This window comes from Formica exsecta, unplaced genomic scaffold, assembly GCF_003651465.1.
Source record: "Formica exsecta isolate Colony F162 unplaced genomic scaffold, ASM365146v1 scaffold175, whole genome shotgun sequence".
Classification (NCBI taxonomy): Eukaryota; Metazoa; Arthropoda; class Insecta; order Hymenoptera; family Formicidae; genus Formica; species Formica exsecta.
The window spans coordinates 316,685-336,578 of record NW_021849067.1 but is presented as its reverse complement, the minus strand read 5'-3'; the positions used below and the strand labels follow the sequence as shown (position 1 = coordinate 336,578).

Sequence of the window (19,894 nt, the reverse complement as noted above, 5' to 3'; positions counted from 1 at the left end):
AAAATTCTGAGGTGATCAATCACGTGTCTTTCTAAATAGACAAATAGAGCATAAATAATACTGTGAATGGAATGAGATTGAATCTCCGTTTTGAAATTTCAAATATTACTAGTGCCATGCCGTAACGTGCGATGACACATGACACGGAGCCGGCAATCTCAGGTTGATAAGGAAATTATGATATCATCGACATTCGCAAAAGATTGTGGAGATAAAGCGATAACCTGGGTCACGTTCTACGAGCTTAGCCGGCAGCTATAGACGTATAATCTATGCCGGTAACATTAATCAGCATTAATCAGCATTAATCAGATGACGCAAAAAACGTCAGGCACATGTAAGAAGGAGGTTAACTAAGATACCGTTATATATACAGTTTGTTAATTATTACATGACGTGCTACAAAAAACAAACCTATCGTGATGTCACGTGTATTGTCTTTTTGTTCCCGCGATATATCGCGTCGATGACGACTCGTTTTTAGAGTCTCCCTCGATAAAATTTTATATTATGTCAATGTAGATTTTAAAGTGTGCATGGGTATGATAGACACTCTACGAGATGAATAAAGCAAGTAATATATCATCAAACATTGACTTGGACGATCCAAGATTTCGTATTAAACCGTACCAGCAAATTGTAGCTGCTTGCACTGGTGCATTTATTACGTCGGTGTTTGGTAAGTTTCTTTGCTGATACATTGATATATTTAATAAAAATGTTTGTTACTTTGTATGTAGATGCATCCTATATAAAATATTATATGTAGGAAAAAGACTAGAGTATATTGTGTCAATATATTCAAAATATTATGCTGTTTTGAAATCATATATTGTAACTTGATAAGGATCGCAAGATTAAATTATTTCTGTTCTGCAATTCTAAATTAATACAATATATATAGATTTCTTATTTTTGAATTATGTAAATAACATATTTATATAATAATTTGTTAATTATATGCATCTTTTAAACGGCAAATTAAATGTAAATCAAAATTTAAAAATATTTATATACTTTTAATGACACTCTTAGTGACTCCCTTGGATGTAGTAAAAATACGTCTTCAAACGCAGCAGAAAGCAATGCTTTCAAACAAATGTTTTCTATATTGCAATGGTTTAATGGATCATTTGTGTCCTTGTGCAAATGGTAAAATGCCCGAATGGATGAGAAGGAATGGAAAATTCAATGGAACAGTGGTACGCGATAATTGTGTGTAGTGCAATTTAATACAATATTCAATATTTCAATCTCTTAGTTATATTCATTTTTCTTTTTTTAGGATGCTTTGATAAAAATAAGTAAAACAGAAGGTATAATATCATTATGGAGTGGTTTGAGTCCCACTCTTGTTTTAGCTATACCTGCAACTGTTGTATACTTTGTTTCCTATGAACAATTGAGATTATATCTCAAGGTAAAAATGCATTTTGATATTTTTTCCTGTCTTATTTACAAATATGGGACATAGAAATTCTAGACGAGAAATATTTTGTATTATCATTAACAATGTTACGATATTTAGGATACATATAACAGAAAGTTCAGAAAAAGAGGTAGCAATGTTGAACAACCCTTTTGGATTCCTGTCTTAGCTGGTGGTACAGCACGGATTTGGGCTGCGTCATTGGTGAGTCCATTGGAGTTGATAAGAACAAAAATGCAATCACAGAAACTGAGTTACGCAGGTAGGGTAAAAAAAATTAATTATGTAGATATAAAATTAAATTCTTATGAAGAGAGAGAGAGAATGCTGGACATAAAGTTTTAACAACTTCAATACTTTATGTGTGTTCTAGAAATAACACAAGCAATGAAAACAGTTGTGAAATATAGTGGTATTTCTGGTTTATGGATGGGATTGGGTACAACACTTCTTCGTGACGTTCCTTTTAGTGCTATATATTGGTTGAATTATGAGACTATAAAGAAGATTTTCTACACCCCGCAGCAAACTTTTACTTTTAATCTAGCAGCAGGCGCCATAGCTGGATCTGTATGTATTTTCTCTGAAAATATATTTTATTATTATATTTAATATATTACTGTCTTAACATGCAACATTACACAGATAGCAGCAGTTTTCACTATTCCATTTGATGTAGTAAAGACGCACAGGCAAATTGAAATGGGTGAAAAGGAAATTTATTCAGGTAAATATTATGTACAATGAACACATTTCACTACAAGAATTTGATCAGTATGAATTTGTATCTAGTTTTGTATAAAAATTTGCATTTAGTCTTGTATGTCTGTCACAGAAATTTTATAATAATAACTGGAGTAAGAATATAAACAAATTTTATAATAATTTTATAATAATTGAATTTTATAATAATTTTATAATAATAACTGGAGTAAGAATATAAGCAAAGAAACTATATTGCAAAATATGTAATTATGAATTTTTAGATAAACCTATTCGAAGTAGCAATACGTGGTCCATAATACAGAGGATTTATCATCAGGATGGATTGAAGGGTTTATTCACAGGATTAACACCACGTTTGGTAAAAGTAGCCCCAGCTTGTGCAATTATGATTGCGACTTTTGAACATGGTAAACGTTTCTTCCAATTGTATAATGCTAGGAAAGCCATTGGATTTGAGATGGAACACGATGTACATTTATTGCAACATAAACCCAGTAGTGCAGAATGATATCTGCCATAGTAAATTGTACAGATCCACAATAAAATTATGTTTCAATTTAATTTCTTATTTTGTATATAATATATTTATTAATTTAAACTAATCAACATCATATATATATATACAAAATAAGAAACTAATACTATAAATTTATATGATCTCAATCTTTCTCGATCTTTTTCTTTTACATTTGAATAGGATAAAAAATATCATATACACAGAGTATTGTCTATATAGCGTTATATATCTTACATATTCATGTGATTGTGGATGATTTTTTATTTTTATATACTTGATACAGCTACGCAACTCAATCTAAATGGGTCTTAAAGTGCATAATTAAGATTTGGTAACCAGAATAGTATTTGATGAATTTTATGTTTATTGATTGAAGGAATCTATAATAAATTTCAAACCTATAGATAACTACTTGAATAACAATAGGTGTATCTTATAATAAATTATTTTTATTGATTTTTACTTATAAGCAATTAATACATCACACGTGATGAAATTATCATTTATCATATATAACAAACGAATATATATATATAAAGTTAAGAAAAAAAAAATTGGACAAATTTCGACATTCGCATCGAAGCTTTATTTTGTATCGCACGACAGCGATGTAGAGTCAAACGAGCGATTAAAGATCATCCGTAAATCCGTCCTTTTAAATCGCAGCGCGAATCACGACTTTACGAGACGGTCCGCAATTTTAAAGACGTAAATAAAGGGAGCTCGTTCGTCCCGAGGAAACGTCTCAGTGCTTGTACTGATCACCCGCCGCGAACGAATTGGTCTGCTCGGCTAAATTCGGTTGGTCGATAAAACATCGGTCGGAAGCCACGAATAGGTCATCGCACGGAAGTCGGTCCGTTCCGTTGGTAGTCGCGCTCGAGATAGGTCGATCCAGTCGCAGACGTTTTCGCACGCGCTCGCCTTCCACTCATACTCGACTTAACATTCCAAGGGCCGTCTCTCTGCGACACTGCTCTCTGGTAAGTGCGACCGCCCGCTGCTCGACAAGTGAGTAAAAAATCGATCGTGTCGTGATTCGGATCGTTCGCACGGAGAGGAAGCAACCGCGTGTTCGCGATAATCATCAGTAACGTAAAGATCGGTCCGGTATATTGAATCGGTCGCGTTTTTATTCACTCGTTGATCGATTGCCGTGCGGGAACCTAGGGAGAGGGAGAGATCGGCCATTTTCTACCGTAACGTGCGTGTCGCGAGTTCGCCGCCCGGCATTTGTCGTCGTCGTCATCGTCGTCGTCGTCGTCAGAATTCGATCGACGTACGGCATTCGCGTATTCGCTCGAAGCTGCTGGCCGCGGGCGAGCTCCAAGAGGTCGAGCGACTGTAACCCTGTAGGGAGGAATTAGCTCGCGAGAAATTGATCCCGACTTTGAGGAGGGCGTTACGTAATATTCGCTCTACCTACGGTTCGATTCCACTACGGCTGTTTCGTCCGCGGCCAGCTTTTCACGAAGGTCGCGAGGGTAGTGAAGGTGCTGTCCTCTCGCGAGGCCTCTAACCGTGCGTATTTTCGGATTTTTTTCCAGGTTCCCTTGCGTTAAAAGTCTACGAGACCTCACAGTACCAAAGCAAACGTCATCATGTACGCCTGCAGCCGATTCATCGCGCCCGTCGCCAAATCCACCGTGAGTACAGGAACAAAAAGAGAAGGAAAGAAAAAAAAAATAATAATTTGTCATGCAGCCGATTCATCGCGCCCGTCGCCAAATCCACCGTGAGTACAGGAACAAAAAGAAGGAAAGAAAAAAAAAATAATAATTTGTCTCTAAGACGAGACTTCGCATGCGCGTATATATATGTAATATTATATAATGTCTCCTCTCTCCGCGCATTTTCTCGCACCTTTTATCAAACGCGCACGTTTTCTCCTCCCGTTACAGTTGGTCTCCGGCACCAAGACTTATCTGCGGCCACTGAGCAGTGCCGTGATCAGCCACAGCCAGTACTTACAGCAGAATCAAATTCAGACACCCGTCAGTTTGGTGAGTAAATTATTGTTCTCTTATTTTTTTCCCCTCTCGCCCCCTGTACATTGCATAACTTTTCGAGATCAAGGTTATATAATTGTCGACCACCGTCACCATCCGTGGCGAAGGTTTCGAGTCTCACTAAGACAAGTTGGGATATTTCCGGGATTTCCATATCTTTGTATCAATAGGAAAAAAAATATTGGTCGCCATTAGTCGCGTCTTTAGGGTCAAACTTGTGCAATAATTATATGGAAATGAAGATATGCAGATGTTTTAATTAGATATCGAGTAGCATTGGTTATCAATTTTTTCAAAATTTGATAATATTTGAATAGTTTCTAAGTCATGATTTTTGGCAAATATATATGTACATCTCTTAGCATAGAAGTGTTACTATGATTATTAATGCAACAATTGGAACAAATTTGTTATTAAATATTTGATTTATACTTTGGAATGAATCTTCAATTAGCAAGACAGAGGGAGGCTATGAAACATAAATTTTGTTATATCTCTGAAACTTTATGTATATCAAAATTATAAAACAAACCTTTAAAAAAAAAAGAATATATCTGTTTTATTGTGTATGATAAGAATTAATATCGATAATCTCTAACTTGTGGTATTTTGGTGCAGTCACCAATTGTGCGTAGCTTCCAAACTTCGACAGTCAGTCGTGACATAGATTCCGCTGCGAAATTCATTGGTGCTGGTGCTGCCACTGTGGGTGTAGCAGGATCTGGTACGTATTTGCAAAAGTACACAATTATCAATTGTCGAGGAGCACAATTTTGTACAATAGCATGAAAGATATTATTATATGAATTGAATTGGTTATGTGAAAATCTCTGCAATTTATTATACAGTGATTATATATGTATAACCTGGTGTTTAGTAATTTTGAAATAATTATATTCATTATATCCAATGGATGCATACATGCTCATGCTCTCTATTAATAACATGTTTAATAAATTTTCCTATAAGTGTTCTTATAAGAATTTTAATACTTTTCGAATAATTAAAAATTTGTTGCAATTTTTATATATCCTTTTTTGTTCTTTTTTAAATATATTAATGCTTATGCTAAGGATATTTATATTCCTTCAGAAACATGATATGTTAACTTTTTTTTATATAATATTGAATAATTGTATAATTGACAAAATATAAATTGAGTAGTATTATGTTTGTTTTAATTTCTTGTTTAAGTTTACATTGTTTTTAAAGAAGCATTTTTTCATATTGTAGGGGTTGGTATCGGTTTGGTTTTTGGATCCTTAATAATTGGTTATGCACGTAATCCCTCCCTGAAACAGCAAGTTTTTAACTATGCCATCCTTGGATTCGCGCTATCCGAAGCAATGGGCCTCTTTTGCTTGATGATAGCGTTCCTCATACTATTTGCCTTTTGAACCCAACTCTCTCCCTGGACCAGATCCCCATTCATGAAAGTGAAGTTATTATAAATTTCTTTCATCTGCCATATATGTGTATAATCTGTAGGAAAATATATTGGATTTATATTGTTTTAACGTCTCGTTAAGTAAAATGCATGTTCATAGATTGTTATGTAATATGTTACACATGTACATGTATAGTGTGTGTTGCAAACATCAGTATTAGCAATAAAATCCTTTACTCTATTCACGAGATCCTATATGTATTCCGTAACAGTCGACGAATTGCTATTCCAGGTGCCGGCATAGGATCCGTATTCGGTTCGCTGATCATCGGCTATGCCAGGAATCCTTCCCTGAAACAGCAACTATTCTCGTACGCCATTCTGGGCTTCGCCCTATCCGAGGCTATGGGTCTCTTCTGTCTTATGATGGCTTTCCTGCTCCTGTTCGCCTTCTAAGCCACAATATCTGCATAAAAAAATTGCTGATATAGTTTTAGTGCGTCACTGCCAAGGCAACGTCGTCTGGCTCTATGGGAAAGGCGGCGGCTGTCTCTGGTGCGCGGGATGTCATGAAATCATTAGAGAAGCTCAGATTTTCGTGGTTCGGTGGGGTTACGACGGCGCGGCAATGAACAAGAGTTATAATTAAGAGCTATACATGTAGTTACATGTCATCGTTCGCGGATCGTCCCGGCCCCCTTCCAAATCTTCAGCTTGTTTGTAATCATTTCATGGCCTACTGTCTCATGTAGCGTAAAACTCACATTGTTATAAAATAATGGATTTCATTGTAACAAGAACGAATAAGACATTATTGAAAGTTTAAAAAAAAAGCGACAGCCTCATCCGCATACCTATGCACGCATGTAGGTACTCATACTCCGTTATAGTATCCTACGCGAGTACATTTTTCGAAAAAATCTTGTTACCTTAAAGGGTTCATCATTGTTGTGCCGTCGCGTATGCACGTTGTTAAGATAACTCTTGACGATAAAAAAAAAAGAAAACAACCAAAACTGTACAGTGATACCGAATAAACATCTTTGTCGTGAACATATGGATTTTTATAAATACTTGTTTGCACAATTTCCTTTTCTGCCGCCTCTCTTCTTTTGTAATTTCGAAAAATAATTCGAATCTGCTCTCTTTTATATACACCACATGGTTATATAAAGTTTATATGTATAAAAATAAGCTTTTTTGTATAATACATAATAATTATTACTTAAGTAACTAAATGTAATTGAAATGTAAAATTTTGTCTGAAGCTTCTATGACAATGGTTTAATGTGTTGCAAGAATGAAAGTTATAATAATGGAAAAGATAATAAATTGATCAGAGAGAGAGAGAGAGAGTACAGTTACAAAAATATATATCTTATTATAGCGTTATAATATATATAATGTGTTAAGAAGTAATTTATTTTTAATTAAGATATATATCTACAATTAATTATATAATCAAAGTTTAGTTTTCATATTCTAAGCAACAAGAGTTATTATTCAATGGTATGTATATAAGCAATATGCGCATTATACAGTCAAGAGATCTTAATATAAATAAAATTTTTTCTCAAATTTTTTTTATTTTTTTTATTTTTTTTTTATTAATCAAGACCCACAAGTACTTGTATATACAACTTTATAAGAGTTCAAAGATGTCTGTTGTTATATTTCAGAAAATTTGCTGACATAATATATACTCGATTACGATTATAAATCTTCCATAATGGAGTTACTAAGTTGTGATTATACAACAAAGGCATATTTGAAACTAAATGCATTTAATCTAAATTATATATATGCATGGAACTATAAAAAATATCATTTACACACACAATGTGATGAAAAAATCACAAAACATTTGAAGAATTATGAATATAACAAAATTAATATGTTGAATTAAATAAAGTTATTGATGTAAAGTAAGTTACAATTACTATTACTTTTTACATCAATTTTCACACATATGCTTGAACATGTTTAGAGTACATATAAATTACACACACAATTTATATTTTCACATTGTTCAAAATAGATAATAATAATTATTAAATTTATTATACTCCTATGTATGTTCTTAAAGCAAAAATAATCCACTTTGGTTTTCATAATTAACTAATTTTCTAAATTCTTCTCAAGTTTGACATACACATATGTGCAAGCATAAATTTTAAATATATATACATATGTGAATATATATTTATATTTTATTTTAAAATTATAAAATCTACATTATACAATATACTATACTAAAAATCTCCAGTAATATTAAAAGAAGATATTGATATATAATGGAATATCAATAAAAATTGGTACAATGAAAAATTATTTTTAAATAAAAGATGAAACCGCGAGTATTATAATAATTAAGTTCTCTCTTGTATCTCTTTCTTTCTCGTTGGCAATTACTGGCATAATTTAGCTCCTGTAAGATGATAAATATATAATTTATCAATAAAAAAAATCTTATATGTTTATATTTGAATATTATTCAGACTCGAACTTCTCTCTGCACGCATTAGAATCTATGAATTATAATCTCAATATTATGTGTGTTGAGAAAATACATATGTTCAATTTTGGTATGTGTAACATTAACGGGAATTCTAAATTCATGTGTGTAGTGTAATTTTCATCGCAATATACAATTTCTCTATATTGAATCTATGCATTTTTAATATAAAGAATTAACAATGTACACATATCCTGATAATACCAAGTATATATATTATCATATTATCCGGATATCTCACATATGTTGAATATTTCTTATGACAGATTGAGAATTTTTAAATCTGTATTATAGTGTGATTGTATTATATATATATGTTTAAGAAATATTCTTAAACTTAGTCTCGCTGTGTAAAACCTATAGATTTTACTAAATTATTTGGTAGCATTTAATTGTTCCAACAAATTTTCCCTTTCCCGCAGACACGTCCATGCTTTCTCTTGATCCTTTCTCGTTAAGGATTCTTTATTTTGTTTGGTTTTAGCCAATTTCTTATAATGCTCTACCACCTCGTTGTCGGCGATGCTAATTTTCCGTTTCAACGCTTGCCTTTTACTTTCCTCTTGAGCTAAATTTAACAATCTCTTTAGCTGTATAACATTGTGATTGGACAATGCAGAAAGTTCCTGTTGACATCTTTTAATCTCTGCAAGAATCTCATCATCATCTTGATTCTTTTTCTGTGCATCGGGTTCCAAGATTCCCTGCTCGACTAATTCCTTGAGCATTTGTGACTCCAAATTAATGGAATTCTGAATAGTCAGACCTCTCAAAACGGGTGAGTCCCTATCTCGGAATAATTTATTCTCTGTATTATTATTCCCGACATACCCTTGCTCCATTAGCGCAGAGACTAGTCGCTGAGTGAGAGGTCCTGCGATACCGTTAGTTTTCTTATCACCTTTGGATATCAAGTGAGACATATCCGTACGATTCTTCTTCTTTTCCCTGTTTGGATTGGCCGCCTCTTCCTCTTGCGACAAATCGTTGTGCGCCCAAATTAAACTATAATGACGGCCTAGAGGTGGGATCTTCTTAAAATCGCTTATATCACCATGTGTAGCAATCAATTCTTCCAACAATTTAATATCATCGGGCATAATGTCGGTGCAATAAGGATCCACTGATGCCCAGAACTTGTTGGGCGTATCGTTTTTCGGTAAAAGGAGTTTTGGCGCATCTGACTTAGACCCTTCTATCCTTGCAACTTCGTGTGTGTTTGATGTTACCTGACTGGCTGAACTTCTTACAGCTCTTTGCGTATAGAGTTTTGTGTACAGAGGCGGCTGACTTTTAGTGTTCACCTCTTTTGGTTTAAATTTTTCCTCGCGCACTTTCTTATTGAGTAGAGGCACACTCTTCCCACTTTTCGATCTTCTGTCTCTACGTTCTTCCACCGACGACAAGTTGGCGATCTCGTCTTGAAGAGTGCGGTGCCGTACAACGACCGCCGACAAGAGCGTCTCCAGTTCCAATTGCAGTGTGTCGAGATCTTCCATACCCACACCCTCTTCCGCCGTACGTTTTAGGATGTTGGTATACTTTGGCAGGTGTCGACCATTGTCAATAATCTTTAAAATTGCCTGAGACGTCGTTGGCTCTGATGTCTCGGAATTCGTGTCGGTGTTTAGCAGCGAAGATTGTGCAGTCTTTCCAGATTCGCGTACCTTGACAACAGCCTTCTTAGAACTCTGCTTTCCTTTTCCCGACATATTTTTGAACGATGAGAATCAGCAATGAGAAATAATCAAGTTGTCACTTCAAAGAATATTATTATATCTGTAATTAATTTGGCGAGCCCTCTCAAGCAGATATCATGTTACATCTGTAATTATTTAAAATTCGTCAAGAAATCTTCAGGAATTATTATTATCAAATTATAAGTGCCATTCTATCACTTACCTCATCTTATTTTGAGGCATAAAATATCTTGGTCATATATAAATAATAACATAAAATTACACAGATTACAGGTTATGGTTGTTCCGATATTCACTGCCAGTACTAAAAATCTATAGTACACGTGACGCAAACTATAGATTTTCAGTACTGGCAGTGAATATCGGAACGCAGCCAGTATAGTAGGTGCATCCAGTAGCACGACCGCTCACTAGCGCTCAATAAACAACTGCTCGTGATTGGTGTATATTTTTACAATCTAACAGGTAAACCAATCATGAATAACTGCTTAGTGAGCGGTCGTGCTACTGGATGCACCCAAATCAATGATCAGTGATTCTCACAGAGTTTATACATAGTTGTTTTGCGAATGTCGTTACGTGTGTATAAGCCTTAAGCCGGAGATAATGATTGAAATTGATCAAAAGAAAGAAATTTCAATTCCTTTTGTTCTGATTTAATTAATCTTTTAATTAAATTCCAATCTTTAATTTTCAATGCGTAGTCTAATACGTTATAATAAAAATTATAATTGTCTAATACGGGCTTTAGGATAATATATTATTTGCCATACGACGGGTACATTTGAGAAAACAGTCTCGCTATTATACAAAATTTATGTAAGATGAAAAAAGATGATATACTGCATCTCGAAAAAAATAGATATCCATTAATGAAATATTAATTTTTTTTTTTAAATGGACTTTGTGGGACATATTGAGCGACTATATCGTATGACGTATGAAATCTTCGGGAAAAAAATTCTTTATCCGATTGTCAATAAGCATCCAACACACTTGTATGATAAAACTCAACTTTCCCCCCCCCATGTGACCGACCGAAAGAAATAAATGAAATAAAAGATTGATACATATGTAATGTATATATACATATATTTCATACACACATAAATTTTACAATTTTGGTTATATATATACAGGGTGGTCTATTTTAAAAGAGCCAGTCAAATATCTCGAAAAATATGGAAGATACGGAAAAATGTTTCAGTTAAATTATATTTTATTATTTAAAGCAGAAAAAAACAAAATTTTTTTAAACATAATTTATATTTGTATCATAAATACGTCTATGCTAAAAACTGCTAATAACAATAAATTATAACTAAAATTTACATAACAAATTGTACGATTTGTAATTACATACTAAGACGCACGCTATTATTATATATCGACACAGAGATTTAATACCATTTGCATTTGAAATCACAAATATTTTCGAAACTTATCACTCTAATTATAATTTGATTAATTTTTTATCGATGCATAAGAAATATGAAATATCTTTCATATTGCTTCATTAAAACAAATTTTGTTATCTCACTTTTATATGCTATTAACAATAAGAAAAATCTGTTACTAGCGTCTAATAAATAACAGATGAAAATAGAATAGAGAAAAGTTCACTCACAAATAACTTGACTAAACTTTTACATAAATATTGAAAAATCCTTTTAACAATTCTAGAAATAAATACAAGAATTTATTAGAAATATATATTAAAAATTTTATATTTTTATATATTATTTTATATCTATTAAAATTGTGATAAACTTAATATGAACCTAATTTGAATTTTGAACAATACTATGTCAATGTACATATATAGGTTCTCTACAATTATAACATTGATAAAAGAAATATCGAAATAAGTATAATTCAAGTGAAAAGCGATTGCAATTTGACATAATGTATATTGCCTGTAATTTATATTTAATATATTATTTAAATTTCATCTGTGTTTATAAAATCAATAACTATAACTCAATATAGAAATTAAGAGACTTTGAAAAAAATAGTTAATTGACTGAGGAGATTTAAAATGTTCAGACATATACATACTTATCGAATTATTTCCTCTTCTTCTCCTTTAAATTATACTTGTATAACCATAAATTTATTTTTAAAAATTGCCAAAAATGCATACACCAATAGGCCACTGTGTTACAACATTCCAAATATAAATATGAATAACTGACATTAGATGCATTTATATTTTCTCAATTACAATCGAAAAAGGCATTATCACGAAATAAATTGTGGACTTGCAAATTTGTGAAATTACATACACATGATGTACTCATCCCATCTAAGTTATCTATGTGATCATACTAACAGGAGTACTAGAGGCTTTCATTTCGTTCATTATAAATAACTGAGTATTCAAAATGAATTACATCTCCTAAGAATATTTCACTGCATCATCAGTTTGTATGGAAAGTTAAAGGCATTATATTATTGTGAATGCATTATATATTATTTTCTTTGTATATGTTTATAATTTTTAACTAATCTTCAAAACAGATTTACAAATCTCATGTATGTATATGTATACATGTATATATACAAACACACACATATTTGTTTTAAGAGATTATAGGAATTATAACAGAAATTTTCTTTTACGTATTTTCACTTGCGCAAGTCCAACTAAAGAATAAAACTTCATTCACTTTGCACAATCAGTCATTCATTATGCAGTTTACAATTTATGCATAGAATAAACAGCTAAAAGGTAGTCTAAATATGTTTTCTGTGTGAACTTTGAAATATATGATTTACCCTCTGGATGTATAGAAACATGATATTGCATTTTATACGTCAAATTTTCTTCACACCCAAAAACAATTATATACGTATAAATATAATATACATCTATCTACAATAGACTTTTATTTAATTAATATTTTTCGCCTATCAGAGTTTCAGACTATCTTGCAGTTCTTGTATTTTCTTACATGAAGGCGTTTCGAGATTTTTAGCTTTCAAGTATAAATCATGATCTCCGAAATTACGGGATTTCCACATCATAGCTTCTCCTAAGAAAAGTTAATGTTTCAAATCTCTTTCAAATCTCATGAAAAAATAAAAAAATAAAAAAATAAAAAAAGATAAATATAAAAAGGAAGTTATATATAACTATCATAACAACAATTAAAAACATGTTGGATATATTGAAAAGAAAAAAGAAGAAGAAAGAAATTATTCTATATACATACTGTAATTCTTCTCTCTGGCACAGGCTTGTCTTAAGTTATTGAAGTACTCTTCTTCAATTGATATTTCTAGCCTACGTAAACTGCCTTGATATTCACTGTGAAAGTTCTCCTTAACATAATATGGAATATGTGAAACTTGAGTGGTCCTAGCTACAGAATATTTCCTGCAAATGAGAAGAAATTCATTATATGTATATTTTTTCATACAAGGATTCTTATTAAGTTTAAATGCTGTTAATTATTCTTACGAATTTGAATGCAGACTATATACTGGATCAGATATGAAGAAACTACTCATCATAGTTAACAATATTAGTAATAAAACTGGTAACATTTGAAGAAATGTGGTATATCCATTTGCTTGCTGTAAAATGTTATATATAATAAATAAACAATGAAAATAGCCTTAGCAGTAAAAATGCTGTTTTACTCTACCTGAGAATGGGTATGTTGCGCTTGCGCGTCTTGTTGCCTCGTCCATCTTCCACCTGACCGACGCATATAAAATTCTTGTTGCGGGAAGCCAACACCGAAGAACATGTTAAATAACTCCTCAGCTGTGATATCGGCTAAAAATATAAAGATATTTTAGTCATTACTTTCTAATGTAGAAATTTGTAGTATTTCCTAATTTAATTAATGTCTCCTTTTTTTCTTACCTTCAAATCCACGAGTATAGTTATAGTGTGTATGACCTTGGCGATGTTGCGCATTCTGTAATCGTTCTTCTTCAGGACCATACAAGTCATATTGTTTTCGCTTCTCCGCATCGATAAGAATAGCGACTGCATTACCAATAGCTGTAAAAGAATAAACAGATTTTTTACTTAAATGTATTTGCTATAAATAACTCTTTGTCGCAACTGTATCGAGTAATCTTACCTTTAAAAGCTTCAGCTGCGCCTGGTGCTTTATTTTTGTCAGGATGTAATTGAAGAGCTAATTTCTTATAAGCTTTTTTAATATCACTGTCTGTAGCGTCTTTGCTGACTCCTAAGATCTCATAATAATCCTTGCATTTCTTTATCCTGAAATAATCATCCTCATGAAAAAAGTATGTTTCACATATAAAACGAGTGTTGAGCAGATAATAAATAAAAATTAAATAAGCAAAATATAGAACAATCATAATACAAACGATATATCTTTCATGAATATTGCAATCCGTTTGAGCTGTTAAAACAATCTCACCGTTAAAGTATCTACCTTTTCACATGATCCAATTGTTCTTTTGTATATTCAGAATTAGTCTGGGAATGTGTTCCATCTTTAGTTACATTTTGACGTTTTCTAACAGTAGGCTCTGCAGATTCGGGTTTCTGGTTTTGCTTTGAAAGTATCGCCACTTCTGCCAACAGTTCTATAAACATATAATTATTTGATGATTCTTTCATGACACTTGTTTCATTGCTCTCTGCCAGAAAGAGTTTACAGAAATTGCTTTCGCAAGACGAATGTAAAAATCGTGTGCGCGCGATTTCGTCTATAATAAATATATATAAAGTGAAGAACTCTTTTGCTGACAAACAATACGAACGTGCACAATACAAAAAGCGGGGAAAGATCCTCGCCGATTGATCTGCAACATTGCTTAAGGATGTACGCTCCGCTGGAAGTCACACGTACCCTCAGCCTTCTTCGTCGGATAAAGCTTTTGGGCTTTGCGAACAAACTTCTCGGCCTCCTCGTATTTTCTCTCTCGTATAAACCGTTCCGCGAGCTCCGTGCATCGCTCGGCCTCGTCCTTATTGCTATCCATCTCGTCCGTCGTCGTGAATCAAGTGTTACAATTTATGTTATTCGGTCACACGGTGACAGGGCAAAAATGATAAATAAGTCGCGAAGGGGGTCGGGAACTCAACACTCTCCAACGTAGTATGTAATTCGATCACACGTCATGAACATCGTTACGACCGAGTAGTAGATGATTACAGATGCGAGGGGGCACGGAACGCCATTACGTCTCACGTTAATTAATCACCTGCGATATTTCGGCCGAACGAACCGCATACACGCGCGCGCGCAATTGGATGTTGGAGAAGAAAAATTTTTGCGATCCGCGAAAATTGATTCGGCGGGGATCGCAAGATTCCGAAATATCGGTGCGCGACTGTCATACATACGTATTTGTTCAAAGCGGATTGGCTAATAGGATAGGGATCGGATAGGGTATTTTCCGGGAAATTTTATCTTTCGCCGCGTTTTCACAAATAGTGAAAATAATGATTCATGTGTCACTGACATACACAAAACATCAAAACAAGGAATTGGAATATCTTCTATTGACATAGAATATAGAAGATATAAACTCCGTCTTTTACTTTACTAGGAATATATTTATTTATATTAATCAGATTCAAAATCTATTTTCTCGGTCGAACATATAATATATTCGTAAACCTGCTTCACTCGAAAACGCTAAATCAGTCTCTTGCTAATCATTGCTAATACGCAGTATGATATGGGCTTAAGGTTTGCTTTAAAGTATATAACCTGCATTTACGATTCATGCCAGAAATATTTACAAATATATCCAATTCAGAATATAATAGAAAATATAATAAGAGATTAGGCCAAGCACACGGGATTGTAAAATGTTTCTGTAATCGTAAGTTTTTTTTTATAACAATAATTTTCACATACGCGGAGATATACATTATTTATATTTTTATCATTAATCATTTTTCTCCATATAATGACTGATATTAACTATAATGTACAGGTTCTTGTCTATAAGATTGAATTATGGCAGACATCACTTTGACGAGCGAGCAAACAAAATTTTTAGAAGAATGTGAAGAGGAATTTAAAGATTGTTACACAGAAAAGGATAGTGCTTTTATGAAGATTAAAATGCAGGAGCCGAAGAAACCGCCAATTGTGGATCCCTGGTATAATAAACCACGCAGACATGACTGGTCACGTCAGCATCAACATCAAAATCATGGTAGACGTAATCATCATTGGGATCGTCGTAATAATGAAAGAAATGAAAAATTAGAACGACATGCTGGTAGACACTTCATGCATCATCGGCAAAAGATGTATTAAGACACAGTGACATAGATGCAAGCGTGAGGACTTTAATAACACGTGAAAATTGAACTTGTAATTTTTATTGTTTATACATATTTTTCACCAAGTGACAAAGCATTTTCATCTTTCTTTTTAAAGTTTATATGAGAAAAAAAATTTTACATCAATTTATTTTAATAATGAATAATTTTATATTTTATTTTTTCATTATTTGTTATTCAGATTAATTATTAACATTCTACTAACATTATACTAGTTATTTATAATTTACTTTATTACATATTAAAAACTAAGAAATCATAAGAGTACATTTTTTAAAATAGAATCACAATATCAGTTTGTATAAAATAAATAAAAAAATTTGAAATTACAACAATGGACTTTACTACATAGTAAAAAAATATATTTATATATGTAATATTCATATTCTTAACTTTTCAAAAAGTATTAACATAACTTATGAAATAAATAAATAGAATATACTAATACAAAAACTACTACTGATTCAAACATTTAAAATAGAAATATGAATATAGCAGTGTTTTCTCATATAGTATATTTTCTTTAGATATTCTAAGATTATACATTAAATCTGTCTTTACCTTTATCACACTTACTTGTACCTTCCTTTTGCAAAACAAAATTAACATACACTCGAGCTTTTTAAAAAGAAAGAGCTATTATAAGATAAATCTACAAACAATTTTTATATTCCAATATTTTCTCTCGATTTCCATTCTTCTAATAATGTATGCACAAAATATTGCAGTCACCTAATCAGATCAGAGTTCGATCCTCGCCAAATTCCACACTTCCCTGATTAAGAGCTTGCACAGAATTACCTGTCTCATAAAAGATATAAAGTTAGAAAGAAAAAAACAATAAAGACAGAGTTAAGTGAGAGATTTTATCAAAATTAGATTGTGCTAAATAACCGTGCTAATCCTTTCAAAAAAAGAAACTATCATTTTCATTCAGCTGCACTTTCTTACACTTCCTACACAAAAAATAAAATGGACACTTTTTAATTTTTTAAAGGAGGAGGAGGAGAAGAAAGAAAGGAAGAAGGTGCAATTGGAGTCTTCTTGAGAATTGCAACTTTTTTTTTTGAAACTTGGGACATAGCGAATCCTAATCCTCTTCGACCATGTGGAGTAATTGCTTCCACTGGTTCTACACGACCTTGATCATTTTTTCCAAGACCTTTCCCTGGCTTATATCCCATTTTCTTCATCATATTTTGAATTTTTAATGCATGTAATATATTGCTTTTTTCATCAATATGTGCACTGTTTGCTGTCTCAATTTCTCGAGTGTAATTTTCTTCTTCTATATTATCAATTGCATCTCCACTATTCGATTTTTTTCTTTTAGCTTTGTGTATATAATGTCCCAATCCTTTTCGACCACGTTGAATAACAGTTTCTACCGGTTCAATACGACCTTGGTTATTTTTTCCAAGACCTTTTCCTGGCTTGTATCCCATTTTTTTCATCATATTTTGAATTTTTGATGCATGCAATACATTATTCTTGTTTTCATCGATACATGTATTGTCTGCTATCTCATTTTCTCGAGTGTATTTTTCCTTCTCTGCGTTATCAATTGTATTTCCAGTAATCGGCTTATTTTCCACAGTCTTGTGTCTGCAGATATTTTCATCATGATTCTTACTGTTTGTTTCGTTGTATTTTAACGAAACACTATATTTTTTATCAATATCATTTTCAGAGCAGGACTGTCCAGACATTTTCCCTTAATGATTAAACAACTATGCAACAATCATTGTTATATGTGGACATTATGTTATGTATCTAGAAGTAATGGGCATCACACTTGAATGATGAAAATAATTATTAAATGTATCTGCTGCCCTCAGTTTAATATTCTCACTATTCGAAACATTATCCTTATCCGTGCCTAGAAAAAGAATAACAAATTAATTTAATAGAAATTTAAAAAATTTTCCTTTAAATTCAAATATACAAAAAGAAAAAAAAGAGAGAAAATAGATAAGAGGCATTTACTAGTCCATATCTTTTTTTTGGTCAATTCCACTAATGCAAATAGATTTTCTAATCTATGAACAAAAAGTTGATAGAATTTGTTGAAAAAATTCAGAGATAATTATTGTAAGAAAAGATTAATACAAAAATAATATCTCCAATTTTTTAGTAAAATTTATAGATAAAGTGAAAAGAGGTCTTTTTTGATATAGAAATCAAAAGACAATTATAAATTTCTAGAGTTATGATACTCATTTAAATGAGAAAGTCTTAACAAATATAGATGTCTTAAAATTAATTGCTTACTGAGTAATAAACTATAATGGAGATAAGATCTATCACGGTCAGAGTGTGCTATTTAGCTATTCACTTTACTGACTCATAGTTCTCGAACTTTTCGTGTTCTTTTTATAAATATTTCTGTTTTAAAACATTTGTCGACCATAGTTTTCATGTGTCTGACAAACATCTCGCAGAGAGCCAAAAAGCTGAGAAATAAAAGTGGATCTATCCGAGGGCGCTTGTAAAAAAAACTTTAAACAAAAAGTTGATAGAATTTGTTGAAAAAATTCAGAGATAATTATTGTAAGAAAAGATTAATACAAAAATAATATCTCCAATTTTTTAGTAAAATTTATAGATAAAGTGAAAAGAGGTCTTTTTTGATATGGAAATCAAAAAACAATTATAAATTTCTAGAGTTATGATACTCATTTAAATGAGAAAGTCTTAACAAATATAGATGTCTTAAAATTAATTGCTTACTGAGTAATAAACTATAATGGAGATAAGATCTATCACGGTCAGAGTGTGCTATTTAGCTATTCACTTTACTGACTCATAGTTCTCGAACTTTTCGTGTTCTTTTTATAAATATTTCTGTTTTAAAACATTTGTCGACCATAGTTTTCATGTGTCTGACAAACATCTCGCAGAGAGCCAAAAAGCTGAGAAATAAAAGTGGATCTATCCGAGGGCGCTTGTAAAAAAAACTTTACAGAATAAATGAACGGTAAATGTTAAGATATAGTACCTCCTTCCCATATATAGTACATACAGTCAAAATTGCGTGCCAAAGGGTCTGGGAGAGCTGCAATCACACATAGAGACGTAATAATATAATGCGCGTGCAATAGAACCCCTTTATTTGGTATTTCCAAAATAGCGGAAAAGCTCGATCTTGAAAATTGCAATAGAGGAATGAGACTATAACGTTAACAGAAGTTGTCAAATCAGACGTATCACGTAATAAGAAAATAATTGGAGTAAAGCCTAAATTTATGTTCAAGGGAGAATGTTTCCAATTTAAAGGGAGAATATCATCCAGGGTGCGTTCAAAAATACTACCCGTGGG

General features: G+C 32.3%; 6 protein-coding genes across 15 annotated transcripts; 3 read left to right on the top strand and 3 right to left on the bottom strand.

Moving 5' to 3' along the window:
• The first annotated feature begins 18 nt into the window (after window positions 1–18).
• Window positions 19–2,716, top strand: LOC115233494 (solute carrier family 25 member 40-like). Its single transcript, XM_029803972.1, has 8 exons — window positions 19–337; window positions 523–679; window positions 1,036–1,202; window positions 1,286–1,420; window positions 1,529–1,691; window positions 1,803–1,999; window positions 2,075–2,156; window positions 2,416–2,716. Exons 2-8 carry the CDS (start codon window positions 562–564, stop codon window positions 2,661–2,663), a joined length of 1,110 nt encoding a protein of 369 aa, XP_029659832.1. The 5' UTR covers window positions 19–337; window positions 523–561; the 3' UTR covers window positions 2,664–2,716.
• A 718-nt stretch (window positions 2,717–3,434) lies between these two features.
• LOC115233496 (ATP synthase lipid-binding protein, mitochondrial) lies at window positions 3,435–7,121 on the top strand. Of its 4 annotated transcripts, none has more exons than XM_029803973.1 (5): window positions 3,435–3,655; window positions 4,220–4,318; window positions 4,574–4,675; window positions 5,300–5,405; window positions 6,361–7,121. In XM_029803973.1, the coding sequence occupies exons 2-5, from the start codon at window positions 4,274–4,276 to the stop codon at window positions 6,522–6,524; spliced, it is 417 nt and encodes a 138-aa protein (XP_029659833.1). In that variant the 5' UTR covers window positions 3,435–3,655; window positions 4,220–4,273; the 3' UTR covers window positions 6,525–7,121. The 4 variants fall into 4 exon arrangements, with proteins under 4 accessions (XP_029659833.1, XP_029659834.1, XP_029659835.1 ...); XM_029803974.1 differs by having other exon boundaries at window positions 3,510–3,683; XM_029803975.1 differs by lacking the exon at window positions 3,435–3,655 and adding an exon at window positions 3,671–3,951.
• A 525-nt stretch (window positions 7,122–7,646) lies between these two features.
• LOC115233492 (transcriptional adapter 3-B) lies at window positions 7,647–10,668 on the bottom strand. Its single transcript, XM_029803968.1, has 2 exons — window positions 10,486–10,668; window positions 7,647–10,408 (listed from the first exon to the last, which is right to left on the bottom strand). Exon 2 carries the CDS (start codon window positions 10,293–10,295, stop codon window positions 8,958–8,960), a length of 1,338 nt encoding a protein of 445 aa, XP_029659828.1. The 5' UTR covers window positions 10,296–10,408; window positions 10,486–10,668; the 3' UTR covers window positions 7,647–8,957.
• An 862-nt stretch (window positions 10,669–11,530) lies between these two features.
• Window positions 11,531–15,637, bottom strand: LOC115233485 (dnaJ homolog subfamily B member 12). Its single transcript, XM_029803955.1, has 8 exons — window positions 15,125–15,637; window positions 14,705–14,858; window positions 14,381–14,526; window positions 14,158–14,298; window positions 13,934–14,067; window positions 13,747–13,862; window positions 13,499–13,662; window positions 11,531–13,318 (listed from the first exon to the last, which is right to left on the bottom strand). The coding sequence occupies exons 1-8, from the start codon at window positions 15,255–15,257 to the stop codon at window positions 13,197–13,199; spliced, it is 1,110 nt and encodes a 369-aa protein (XP_029659815.1). The 5' UTR covers window positions 15,258–15,637; the 3' UTR covers window positions 11,531–13,196.
• A 583-nt stretch (window positions 15,638–16,220) lies between these two features.
• On the top strand, window positions 16,221–16,679 carry LOC115233489. The gene has a single exon (XM_029803964.1). The coding sequence runs from the start codon at window positions 16,244–16,246 to the stop codon at window positions 16,547–16,549; it is 306 nt and encodes a 101-aa protein (XP_029659824.1). The 5' UTR covers window positions 16,221–16,243; the 3' UTR covers window positions 16,550–16,679.
• Window positions 16,680–17,070: 391 nt separating this feature from the next.
• On the bottom strand, window positions 17,071–19,888 carry LOC115233486 (tuftelin-interacting protein 11-like). Of its 7 annotated transcripts, none has more exons than XM_029803959.1 (3): window positions 19,574–19,860; window positions 19,306–19,487; window positions 17,071–18,454 (listed from the first exon to the last, which is right to left on the bottom strand). In XM_029803959.1, exon 3 carries the CDS (start codon window positions 18,282–18,284, stop codon window positions 17,559–17,561), a length of 726 nt encoding a protein of 241 aa, XP_029659819.1. In that variant the 5' UTR covers window positions 18,285–18,454; window positions 19,306–19,487; window positions 19,574–19,860; the 3' UTR covers window positions 17,071–17,558. The 7 variants fall into 7 exon arrangements, with proteins under 7 accessions (XP_029659819.1, XP_029659822.1, XP_029659816.1 ...); XM_029803962.1 differs by having other exon boundaries at window positions 19,306–19,532; window positions 19,598–19,860; XM_029803956.1 differs by lacking the exon at window positions 19,306–19,487 and having other exon boundaries at window positions 19,574–19,888.
• Between the last annotated feature and the right edge of the window lie 6 nt (window positions 19,889–19,894).